At 42.3% G+C, this 13243-nt stretch overlaps 1 protein-coding gene across 2 annotated transcripts in view; it reads right to left on the bottom strand.

Annotated features, from left to right (window-relative positions):
• Positions 1-13243, bottom strand: part of ATP13A4 (ATPase 13A4) — a 159856-nt gene that overhangs the window by 57724 nt on the left and 88889 nt on the right. For both annotated transcript variants that reach the window (XM_055127706.1, XM_004602996.2), the window contains 5 exons: positions 10812-10873; positions 4131-4281; positions 2444-2530; positions 1822-1975; positions 578-689 (listed from right to left, as the gene is read on the bottom strand). In XM_055127706.1, the coding sequence (XP_054983681.1) occupies positions 578-689; positions 1822-1975; positions 2444-2530; positions 4131-4281; positions 10812-10873 (566 nt within the window). The remainder of the gene's footprint in view (positions 1-577; positions 690-1821; positions 1976-2443; positions 2531-4130; positions 4282-10811; positions 10874-13243) is intronic.

The following is a 13243-nucleotide window of genomic DNA, read 5'->3' as shown; positions in this document are numbered from 1 at the left end:
CTGGCAACCATTACCTAGTTCAGTAGTCTTCAGTGACTAGTCTGATCCCCAGAAATTTCCTGTTGGATTTGTGTAAGATGTCCTACCACTTAGCATAGTGGCTTCTACCTACCAGTTCACAGAATATTCCTCAGGTATAAAAGGTTGAAAAGCAACTGATCTAGACGGTGTTTGAAGTCCAAGCTACATTTCCTTCTTTAAGTTATGTAGTTCTTATCAATCAATTTTTCAAATGTGATGTTTTATAGCTATCAACCAACTTACAAGTAAAGTTTAAAAACTGACTACTGACATTTGGTTCAAATGAGATTCGATAATATTCAGATGCCTCGTTGCACAAAGGAGTACCATCATACCCTAGTTTTCAGTGTCTATAGCTGCTGCTTATAAGTTTCCCCTGTCAGTATTCAAACCAGCTTTGTGGTTAAGACAGGGCAGGGATACTACATCCGTAGTGATGGATGTTCAGAAACATTGTAATACACGAATCCAGAAAGCTACATTACTTTGTCTATTGTCTAGTCTTGTACATCTTCCCACAGAACCGTTCTGCTTTGTGAAATTCCTGCCCCCTTACCTTGTCAAGGCAGTGATATGGTGATCCATTTCCAGCTTTTTGTAGGCCATTGCTATGACCCGGAAGCCCTGGGTCGTGTAAATCTGAAGTTCACTAACAAAAGTAGTTGGTACTGTTCAGAAAACAACACAGAATTAATATGCAGTATTTGCTTGACTCTTATGGGTAGAGAAATTCTGTACAAACAGAGAAAATTCTTGCTCATGGAAACACACCTCTATAAAAGGTACACAAACAAATTGAAGGGAACCCTAACTAGAATTATATTGTCAGGGTTCACATCTTGGATTCCTTGAGGCATAAATGAGAAGAATTTTTTTTTAAAAAGGAAAGATATTGGGGAATGTGGGGAGAATTCTTTTTTTGTATAGCTTAAGCAAAAAGAAACATGTCTTGAGAGTCTGGTGGGTTTGGCATTGACACTGAGGAAATTAAGCATAGACTTCACTCTAAGGACCTCTAGGTAGTTGGCTAGAAATTGGAGCTTAAAGACACCATTGCTCCGATGCAGGCAGTTGCAGTGCACTATCAGGGCATTTAGAGAAGCATCTTCCAGACTGAGAAGAAGTGCTCAGGTAAATACAGAAGGCAAAAAGAGCACGCGATGTGCAGCAAAGTGATAGAAAGCGGTAAGCCTTGAATAGCTGGACTCAGGGGTTGTGGGGAGAGGGGTGGTAAGGCCTTATCTGGTAAGTCTGACAGGAGTCAGCACTGAGTGCTTTTTTTAAAGGAGTCTGAGACTACCCTATAACCTATGGAAAACAAAAGAATAAAAGCAGGAAATTGGCAGCTTAGTTACAGGATGTGATGGAAAACCAGTCTGATCATGTATGGAGGGTGATTCAAAATAAGAGGCTGAGACCAGATGGTCAATTCACCCACTGTGAACAAATTCAGAGGCCCTCACAAAAAAATGATGAGGGCCTGACCAGAAAGAGTGATAGAGCTGGTGATTAGCAATTGGCTAGGTAGGGGCACTGAGGGAGAGGGGAGAATCCTTTATGGGGAGAAGAGAAGGAAAGTACTCACTTCCTATTGTCTCCATCTGGCATATTCACTGAGATGAAGACAATAGGAAGTGAAAAAGAAAAGCCTGATTAGGATATTGAGTTTGGAATGCCAATGGGTCATCCTATCGGCAATGACTAAGAGGCAATCGGAGACATAGATTAAGTACTAAGGAGACAAAATTTAAGCTACAAATACAATTTTCTTCCCATTGCAATACACGCCAATATACTTACCTGTGTCAGCTTGACAAAAGCTGGCCACAGTCTCTGGTGCACCTTTCATGAAAGCCAGCCGGTCACCCCCTATCTCTTGGACAATAACCGTCATCCTCTGCAACGCTGATGAGAATGGGAACTGATGCAGGATGGCAATTCCTTCCACTGGGACCTGGTTGAGGCGTGGAGAGTGGAGGATGACATGCTGACACGGTTTACTTTGGGAATTAATTACTTTCCATCAATGCTTGCCTGGGCAAACACAGGAAACTGGGAAAGCAAAGAAAGGCTGACCCAGTTTCACCTAGAGACACATCCGTAACCTTTCCCCACGGAGGGCTTGTAAGGACTTTTCCCTTGGGTTTGGGTGTTTAGGGTAGAGAGGAGGCAAGAGTCAGAGAGAGAGAGAGAGAGAGAGAGAGAGAGAGAGAGAGAGAGAGGAAGAAAAGTGCCTGCCATAGATGCAGATGGGGCGGGGGAGGCAAACTAGGGACACTGGAGGTGGGAAATGTACACTGGCAAAGAGATGGGTATTGTATCATTGTATGACTTGAAACCCAATCATAAGCAACTTTTTAACTGTGTATCTCACTGTGATTCGATTTAAAAATTTTTTAAAAACTATAAAATAAAACCTTACCTGGCTGGCTGTTCTGCTGGGCTTAACCACCAAAGCTTGTGCTGGCACTCCTTTGACATGGAAATCAAGCCCAGAAGTGGCCATTTCCTATTCACAAATGGGATATTTTATTGCGGCGATGTGGGCCTTGTTCATCAACTGGTACTATCCCCATCAAACCCACTCCTGGAGAAATTCCCCAGGGCCCACTTCAACGAATCCTTGGTGTCTCCTCCCTCTGCTTGCAGGAAGGAAGGTAAACCAAGCTTATTTCAACACATGGGTATGGGGGGGGGGGGAAGCATTGGAAATGCTGTGGAATTTGAAGGGCAAAGACTTCTGAATTATTCATGCAATTTATCCTGCTTTCTCCATTCAAATGTGCTGTATAAAGGCTCACTCTCCCTTTCTGAGAAGCTTAACTTGAAAATAGTGTGCATGAAGAGCAGACACAGCGTGTGAAGAAAGCACCTGATGGTCTTTCTTTTCCTGGCATCCGCTGTTATTCCTGTTCTTCCCTCTGTCTAATTTGGATTGATGGTCCTCGGGGTGTGGCAGGGCAGGGACTATAATATATGTGCTTAATGCTCAGTAAACACTCAGTAATTGCTGTAATAATGACCGTAGATTATAGTCAAAAGAACCTTTTACCAAAGATGTCAAGATGCTTTGTAATCATATTATTTAGTGGCAGAAGAAAACTCCTCTCCAGAGAGGAACTTTAATCCCTACTTAAAGATACAGAAGCAGTAACACAGAAAGGATGGAGGATTGGCACTATTCCACAAGGCTGCTGTGAAATCGTTGTTTTTTTGCCTGGCATGTATTATAGGTTCAGTAACTTTCTGCAGTTATAATTGTTATACAGTTATTTCAAATTCTACTAGAGCGAGATGGGATTCTAATCCCCCTGAGGGTTCACACACAAATCTCTGGAGTCCAAATTGGCAAAATGTGTGTTCCCCAGCATTCACCTTGACTCTTCCTCACTCTCTTCAAGCTCAACCAAGTCCAGCTACTTACCCTCGCAGGATGCTTCTGACTAGCATTTCCTCTTTTAAAAGAGATTCCAAATTTCTGTTCTGATTAGCTCTACTTCATGTCGATGCTGCTGATAAAATTCAACCCTGTATTTTATGGTTGAAGTATCAACGCTTCCACAGGAAAAAGAACTTCACATGGCCAGTAAGTGACAAACCAAAACTAAAACTAGGAGAGTTAGAGTTCTCATTCCTAAAATCCCAGTTGCTGTTAAATCTACTTCATAAACTCATCCAGAGCTCTTTCATATATTTCCTTCTGTAAACAAAATGAATACCAAATTCATAGGACTAAAACTCTTGGTCACAATGAGTTATCATCCTGGACAGGGTAATAATTCCTAATCCCTAGGTTTTTGAAAGCTTTGAAATCAAATACCACTTCAACTAAATCTAAAGAATTGGGAAATAATTGCATAACAATTCTAACTCTATGAAGTCATTGAGCCTATAATACATACCACAAAACCAAAAATCCTTTAATGCATCATTCCCTTAATCCTCACAACACCCTACAAGGAGAAAAGAATTTGATTTGTCTACAGTGATAGCTCTTCAGTGTTCTGTAGACCCAATACTGACAGCCACACATTTTGTGAATAGTTATATTAAACCTATATAAGGCTGGCATTAAAGATTTTTAGATTCTGGACAGAGCTGAGACTTACCCAGGTGGTGGCTTCAAACATTTTGAGGTCCAGAGGGTCTCCCTGGATGGTCCCGTCCAGAAGGATGAGAGAGTGGCAGCTGGCCATGGCAGCACACAGAGGGCTCCAAGGCAATGCCTTGCCTGAGGCAAAGCTATGGACCTCCTGGAAACTAAAGGAGAAAAGGGACTAAAGCTCCATCTTGGACATGGAGAGTATCATTCTAAGTGAAATGAGTCAGAAAGAGGGACAGACAGAATGAATGCACTCATCTGTGGAATATAAAATAGCATATCATGAGACTGACACCCAAGGACAGTAGCGACAAGGGCCAGGAAGGTTGCTCCATGGTTGGAAGCTTGCCTCATGAGCTGGGGGAGAAGGCAGCTGGGGTAGAGAAGGGATCACTAAGTCAATGATGGGTGGAAGGATTTCTTGGAATGGGAGATGTGTGCTGAAAGTAGATAAAGGAAAACATGATGACCCTCAGTATCCGTATTGCAAACTATAATGCACTAAAGTAGAGAGAGAGCGTTAGAGGAAAATTGTCCACCATAGAAGCAGGAAGAGGTGGGACGGGGAAGGGGGGAAATATTGGGGACATTGGTGGTGGAAAATGTACACTGGTGGCGGGATGAGTGTTCGATCATTGTATGACTGAAACTCAAACATGAAAGCTTTGTAACTGTATCTCACGGTGATTCAATTAAAAAATAAAGAAAAAAGAAAGAGTAATAAATTATACTATCATCATTCTTTTTTTGCATCATACCCAGCGATGTTCAGGGATTACTCCTGGCTTTGCACTCAGAAATTACTCCTGGCGGTGCTTGGGGGACCATATGGGATGCCGGGGATCAAACCCGGGTCGGCTGCATGCAAGGCAAATGCCCTACCCACTGTGCTATCGCTCCGGCCCCACTATCATCATTTTTATCTAGGTTGAAAAAAAATAAAAGCTCCATCTTTACTCCTCCATGCAAAAACTAAATTTGTTTGAGAATGAATGTCTGTAATTATTTTTGTTAAATCTAATCTAAGGTCAGGAAGCTAGGTCAGTGGACAGGGATGCTTGGCATGCATAGATACCTGTGCTCAAACCCTGGTACCCCAGGCCCCCATCCAGCATTTCCAGGTCCCACCCTGGTGACTCTGAGCATCGCCACTTCAAGGGGCCTGAGCAATGAACCATTTGGCCCAGTTGACTGAGTATCACTAACAGTGGTCCTGGAGCTTGAGCACATTGGGAGTCCCGCTGCAAGTTAATATGTTCTTTTACATTAGTACCCACTTTCATATCATCCTTATAAAAGTATGAGAAGCTCTCTGAGGTTCTTTTGAGCTCTCCCCTCTTTTCAATGCACTGCACTGCACTGCACCGTTTTCCCGTGGTTCACCGATTTGCTCGAGCGGGCACAAGTAAAGTCTCCATTGTGAGACTTGTCACTGTTCTTGGCATATAGAATACACCACGGGTAGCTTGCCAGGCTCTGCCATGCGGGCAGGATACTCTAGGTAGCTTGCTGGGCTGTCTGAGAGGGATGGAGGAATCAAACCTTCGTCGGCAACGTACAAGGCAAGCGCCCTACCCACTGTGTTAGATGACAATGATTTAATTTCAGGCATATGAAAAGAACAGGAAGCGTCACCTTACTTCTAGCACATCAAATCTACCTCACTACCAGTGCTTTCTTCCCCAACTTGTGGGGCAAAACAGGCTAGAGTGTACTACAGAGAGGGGTGCTTGCGTCTTCCTCGATTCCTCCTTTAGAGCAGCTGTGTTCTCTGCCCCTCTCTCTCCCAACATAGCTGATATTTAACCCACAAAGACTGCCAACACATCTGAAAACCTCCTGAACCCAATCCCCACCATGCTCATGGCCAGTCTCCACACCTCGGGATGAGCTTCATGCACGAGAATGAATCGACTGAAAAGCCCAAGTATGAAGGATGTGTGACTGAAATCTCCTGGCTCTCGTGAAGTCAGGAATGGTGAACTCCTCCCATTTCCCTGTTCTTCCCAGAGCCTGGCAGTCATGCCCATGAACTGCCTCTAGTGCCATATTAACTAATAATGACCCAGAGACTCACAAATAAATCTTGGATGAGAGCCACAAGCTGCAGAGATGCACCAGACCCCAAGGTCACCATCCAGTTAAAAATTTAACTCCAGCTTTATCACCCTAAAAATTTTAGAATTCCTGGACATCTCATTCTTTAAGCCATTGACATACCAGGAGTAGCACACCACATTTGAGGGGGTGTAAAGTAGAAGGCAACAGATGTCAATCAAAAAATATATATTAGAACACAAGTCTCAACCTATAACAACACGTTAGTAATTTGTTCAATCATTTTTGGTGGGTTATTCATAACAAGCAATACAAAATAAATTATTTAGGACCTGCCTCTGGGAGATCCTAAAGCCTGGCAAGCTACCCATGGCGTATTCGATATGCCAATAACAGTAACAACAAGTCTCACAATGGTGACGTTACTGGTGCCCACGCAAGCAAATCAACGAACAATGGGATGACAGTGACAGTGACAGATGGTGGGAAGGTGTAATGGTGGTGGGGTTAGAGTTGGAATGTTGAACATAATAAATTATTGTGAACAACTTTACAAAAAAATTTAAAAAATAATAAAATAAAATTGTAAAAAAAGAAGACTGCCAACACATATACAGCTAAATGAATAAGTGAATGAATGGCTTGGCTACAGAGAATCTGAACAAGCTCTGCAAAGGACACAACATCCCTGTGCCCAGTCACCATCACCATCACTTCCAATAGGAAATGGCACATCCCGAACCTACTGAGACACAACTCAAATATCAGCAGCAGGCTTCTTTCTTTCACTAACCCTCCAGCTGAAGCCATCTGAATTCATCTCAGTCCCGTAGAGAAAGACGTGGGAACAGTCATCAGTGTCTTCTTAAATAGCTGACAGCCAGTGGCTCACAGAGTGGCCCACCATTGTGGAGAATCTCCGTAGGAGAAGCTACTTCCTCCATTGTAAAAATCTAAAGCTCGCCGAGGGGCGAGTGCACTCTCGGGCTCTCCGGGCGGCTCTGTCTCACCGCCCGTGTTCGGTGCTCTGGAACCACTGTGTATGGGCTGGATCGGGACGGCCGGTGGTTAAGGACAGGTGAAGGAAGAACGAGGACCAAGCTGGTTGCTGATTAGTTACCGTTTATACAATCTTCCATCTTTCTCATCTCCCACACTCCCAGCTCCGGCCTCTCTCTGGATCAACTGCCCCTGCCTTCTCTAGTCTCTCCTCCCTTTCTCTCTCCCACCTTGCCCTCTAGGCTACACCCAGCCAGGCAGCAAAATCAATATGAGAAAGCCCTTCCTGAGGGCAGGGCATTCCAAACTCTTAAGGTTTTTTTTTCTTTCCTTAGTCCAAACACTTATTAACATCTTAATACTAGTTATTTTTGTATGGACATAGCAAGAGATACATTGAGGCTTGCAAGGCAGCTCTCCTGGCAACATCTTGCCACAGGCTCAGACCACAGCACTCAGGCCAGATTAATCATTCCTCACCCTAGCAGGGTCCGAATCTAGTTATCACTGTTTGGATCATGACAACATTTGTCCATGATCAAGCTCTTAACTTATAGTTAAGCATTAGGCACTTTGGCCAGGCCCATCTCGATGCCAGGGTAGCACACAACTCACCGCTTGCCCTGGGTCTGTCTCGTCCCTTGTCGGGACCCTGCTTTGGGGATGCTAGGAAGTAAGGGCAGCTGAGGCTTAGGTCAAGAGAACAGATGCCCTGGAGGAAAATATCATGTAGAGTCAAATGACTCCCAGGTTACAAAAGCATAACATTTGCTAAGTCTTCCTGTGTCCATACAAAAAGGACTTGCTCAGAATAAACTATGCAAAGGACTCAAGGAGAAGAGAAAAACATTATTTACAAGTCAACAGAACACTAAGAAAGAAGCTACAAATAAACAAAGAGGAATAGGAGCACTGTGACGGGAGTAACCCAATAAACCTAAACTACCTGAAGCTATGTTATCCTACACTCCATGAAGGCAAATCTGCTTCTCAGAGCCAGTCAGAATTTTCTCTTGTTTCAGGTGCCATCTTCATTGAGCTCCTGGAACCTGCTTAGATGTACCCTATTATTCTTCTTCCATGGGTGTCCACTGTTTTGATTTTTAAATATTTTTTAATTGAGTCACTGTGAGATAGACCCTTACAAAGCTGTTCATGATTAGGTTTCAGTCATACAGTGTTCCAACACCCATCCCTCCACCAGGGTACATTTCCCAGCACCAGTGTCCCCATTTTCCCTCCTCCTTTCACTCCACTCCCCACCTTCATGGCAGTTGCTTTTCTTCTCTCTCTCTCTCTCTCTCTCTCTCTCTCTCTCTCTCTCTCTCTCTCTCTCTCTCACACACACACACACACACACTCTCTCTCCCCCCCACCTCTGGGCATTGTGGTTGGCAGTACAGATACTGAAAGGTTATCAGGAATATCCCTTTACCTACTTTTGCAACTTATCAATGTTCAGAGCTTACTCCTGGTGTGAGTTAACACCAGCTTACTCCTTCCTTCTGGTGCTCCTGGTGTGCTCAGGAGACCATATAGGGTACTGGGGATTGAATCTGCCCGGGCTGTGTGAAGAGAAGTGCCCTGTATTATCTCTCCTTCTCCTTCACAGGAACCTTTGACTATACTCCGAATGGTATTATTTTCGCTAATGATATAGATCGTGTATTTACATCCTTACATGATTCTAGTTTTTTTCTCCTTAAAAATAAGGGAGAAAAATGTTAATTCACATTGGAATCCTAACTCTTAATCCAGTTGTTATTCTGTTACTTCTCCCTGACTTCTACATTCAAATTTCCGCCACGCATTCTAAACCCTCTTGACTGATCACTGACCTTCCTAATCACATCCTTTGCTGTATATCAAAAGATTAAGGTTTCCTTGTGGTTTATCACAAGCCCAGGGTATTTTGCTGTACTTTTTTAAGAAAGACTAACAGTAGTATGATTAAAATTTTCAGCCTCACACACAAAGCAGACACAGATCAAGATTAAAATATCTGGTTTTTATAAGGACACACACTGTCATCACTATGTAATTCTGAATACAGGTTTCTGAGCCCCTGGGGGTTGGGTCAGACTCTGCTTTGCACAACCAGTAAATAGACTCTGCAACCTTGTGCTCATATTTGTATTTGAATGTTTGTGATTTATCATGCCTTGGTAGCTTCTAGTATCTAACAGATATGGCAGAGCCTGTGGGGAACAGTTAGAACCATTAGAAATGGAATCATCTTTTACAGGAAGATATTTAATAGCCCCATAAGTCAGATTTGGAGATTTAATCCTTTGCTTCCATGTTATTGATTGCATTCATCAAATTTTTACCTTAACTTGCTTTCAGTCGAAGGGAGGAAGGAAAAAAAAAAGGAAGGAAGGAAGGAAGGAAGGAAGGAAGGAAGGAAGGAAGGAAGGAAGGAAGGAAGGAAGGAAGGAAGGAAGGAAGAGAGATCTAATTAAGTAATCCATAACCCAAACACCATCAACTATTATTATCTAAGTTTGATAAGTCACTTTTAGAAAGAGATTCAAAAGTGTCATGGGTAATATGTCAATTCACTTAATAGAAGAGTATTCAAGTACAGAACATATTTAGTTCACTTTTGGTGAACATTTATTGTGCTGCTACTGTGTACTTCTCTTATAGTGCTAAGCATAGTAAATATAAATAAGAAAAATAATGATATCAATACACTCATATATTTGAATAAGTACATTTTCTTTCTGTAGGAGCTGAAACTGGAAAATACTAATGAGCAAAGAAACAAGGTGTATAGTCAAATATATCTTTAAGGGGAAGCTAAAAGAACCTGAGCAAACTTAGCACTCATAAAAACCTTCTTCTAAAAGCACCATACTTATTTTTTAACCCAAATAATAGACTTGCTTATGTGCACCATTTTAATATAAAATGTAGCAAGCACAGGCATGAAAATATATTTTGTAGATAAAATGCAAATAATTTATATCACAAAGAAAAACTACAAAGTCCCATTTATATATAAGATGTTGCATGATTGAATGGGAGAGGGAAATACTTTCATCTTTCAAAAACTGTGAGCATCATAAGCTCAAATTCTGATGTTTCTTCAAAGTTGCAGGGAAGCCGAACAGGTTGAGAAGCACATTTAGTCATGGCCACCAGAGGGCCACACTTCTGGACAGGAAAGAGGAGTTTCCAACAATCAAAAGGTGGAGTTCCCAGAACTAGAATATCAAGGAGCATGAATACACTAGCTTTGGTTCCACAGACTTCCTCTTCCAGAAACTGAACATTAGGTAAGCACAGTGAAGAACAGTGCTTAGGTATCATCTAAATTTATTATGTCAGGACAACTTCAGGTCCACAGCTAACATAGCAGAAGCAAACAGGTTAGCAAGTAATTGACTACAGTTTCAAAACTTCCCCTGCACCCCCTGCATGGTTTTGTGGTAATTGCCACAGGAGGGCAAGAGTTGGTACGAGGGGAGAAGCTCCTGTTTTAGTTAGACTCATGAGAGGGACATTAAGTGAAAATACTCCAGCAATCAATGCTTATCAAAGTCAACACATGTCCAGGATTAGTTTTTCAAAGGCAGAGTTTCTGGGACTAGAGAAATCGCAGCACACTATAGCACAAAGTACTCACCCATTCCTATCGCAAGGCACGACTCCCCAGAGATCTAAGCCGTCGCTTGTTAGGGTACCTGTCTAAACAGAAACATGCACTGGGTTTACTCTGATGCTCTGGCAGTCCCATAGTGAAGATCCATTCACTAAAGGATATTTTAGCACAGTTACTTGGGTCCCAGACAATATTGAGTAACACTTCAAGGAGGAAAAAAATAGGTGTCTAGAGGACTGGGAACTCTGATGAGCTCAAACAGTTGTATGACAACTGGATGCTTTTAATCTTTTTGAACTTTTGTATCCTAGGTCTGCACTGCACTGTCGTCCCATTGTTCATGCATTTGCTCAAGCGGGCACTAGTAACGTCTCCATCGTGAGACTTGTTATTACTGTTTTTGGCATATCGAATGCGCCACAGGTAGCTTGCCAGGCTCTGCTGTGTGGACGGGATACTCTCGGTAGCTTGCTGGGCTTTCCGAGAAGGAAGGAGAAATTGAACCTGGGTCGGCGCCATGTAGTATTGTAGGTCACAGAAGGAAAATACAATGTTTCCATTTTATATATTTCAGAGGCTTTTTTTGAGGTTCAAACAAAATCAATGGATAAGAAAGTCATTGGCCATCCTTCAAAAGCCATAAAATTGGCAAATCCCAATTTACGGTTAACAAAATTACATCAGAAGTTAAAAATGGGAGTAGAAATAAGGAATGGGAGTAGAACTAATGAAAAAAAATGATTCCTTATTTGATACCTCTGGAGATAAAAGATACTTTTTGGTATTTTTCTCAGAGTAAAATACAAATTTAAAAGCTTGAACTGAGGTAAATACAAGCTGTAGGACCTGGCCAAATTATTTCCACCCCCTAATCATCAGTGGTGTGGAGACATAACATAATGGGCAGAGCACATGCTTTGCATGCCAGAACCCCAGGCTTCATTCCAAGCACCACATGGTTCTCCAAGTACTACCAGGAGTGACCCTCAAGCACTGACTCAGAGGTAGCCCCTGAGTACCATGGAAGAAATGAAAAAAATTCCATCTCTTCTAAATATCAGAGGCCTTATCGGGTCAAAATTGTTTAAGGTTGTTGAGATTAAATGAGATAATTAAAACAAAGCTCTTGATTTAATGTTTGGAATATTTTAGCAATAACACATAATTATTACTTTTTTATTTAAATTCATGCCCTAATGATCTATTCCACCATTTTTTTTCCTTCTATGACCTAGAGCTCCATAAATCCTCTGCCTTAATCATTCCAGGGTCATGTATGGATAACTAGTGTCCACTCTATCAGTCCAAAGCTCAGTGAAATACTGAAAACACTCAAACTCTTTCCCTTCCTTGCCTGGCCTCCTGCAAAAAGAACAATAAAATCGTGGCCTACTCCTAACCCAGAGGTATACGATTTTTACACTTGGGGCTCCTAGGGACTCATGGGAAGTGGGTGTAACCGGCACGCCCTTGGCCCAGATAAATTCGGAGCTGCTGAGAGTGAAACGGACCCTCTGTGCCTAAAGACTTTGATTCCAGAGACTTCTTACAGCAATGCACTGGGACTGTGAGCAGCTGGGCTATGCAATTTCTAGCAGAATTTTCCCTAGACTTTATACAGAAATCCAAAACCAAGACTTAACATCTATAATTGTCAGCAATGTGAAACGGTTCCTTTTTAACAGGTCTGACTTGGGGGGGAAACTCCAAATAATAAAAGTGAGTTTTTGTTGAAATATTGAAGGTTATTAAAGTAGCAGCCATTTCTCTGGACACTATGAACTAACCAACAGCCCCACGCCGGCCTAGGAGAGGAAATATCCCTCTTTCCCGGTTGTTTCCCATTTTCAGGGAGAAACGTGACGTGGCATCCACCATACTATGAGGCGCGGGACGGGGCATAAGGGGGAAAAAAAAAGGAAAAGGAAAAAGGAAAAAAAAAGAGTTATGTACTTGGAGCAGTGGGGCTACATATCTCTTCATTCTCAGCAATGGAAAACTAATTATCAAATGCTTCCTTGGTAGTAGGGCTGTCTTTCTTGGGAGGAAACTCCAACAACAATAGTGAGTTTTGTGTTGAAATATGGAACGTAATCAAGGTAAAGAGAAAATGAAGTGAAATTCATCAGTTATACAGTTGGGGGTGGGGGGTGGGGGGTATACTGGGGTTTTTGGTGGTGGAATATGGGCACTGGTGAAGGGATGGGTGTTTGAATATTGTATAATGGAGACATAAACCTGAGAACTTTGTAACTTTCCACATGGTGATTCAATAAAATTTTTTTTTAAAAAAATCTGGCCTAAGTCCCTCCTTGTTCCCCTTTTGCTTCCTAAGCAAAAGGTAGCATTCCACCCAGCATTCCACTGCAAAGCCCCCTTTTCCCTAAGGAAACTGCGAATAACGTGGAGCTTTTCATTCAATGACATTGACCCCTCTCTAATCACTCAGTCACCTT

The sequence above is a fragment of the Sorex araneus genome, chromosome 2 (assembly GCF_027595985.1).
Source record: "Sorex araneus isolate mSorAra2 chromosome 2, mSorAra2.pri, whole genome shotgun sequence".
Classification (NCBI taxonomy): Eukaryota; Metazoa; Chordata; class Mammalia; order Eulipotyphla; family Soricidae; genus Sorex; species Sorex araneus.
Note: the sequence above shows the minus strand (reverse complement) of the source record. Positions and strands in the feature narration are given on the sequence as shown.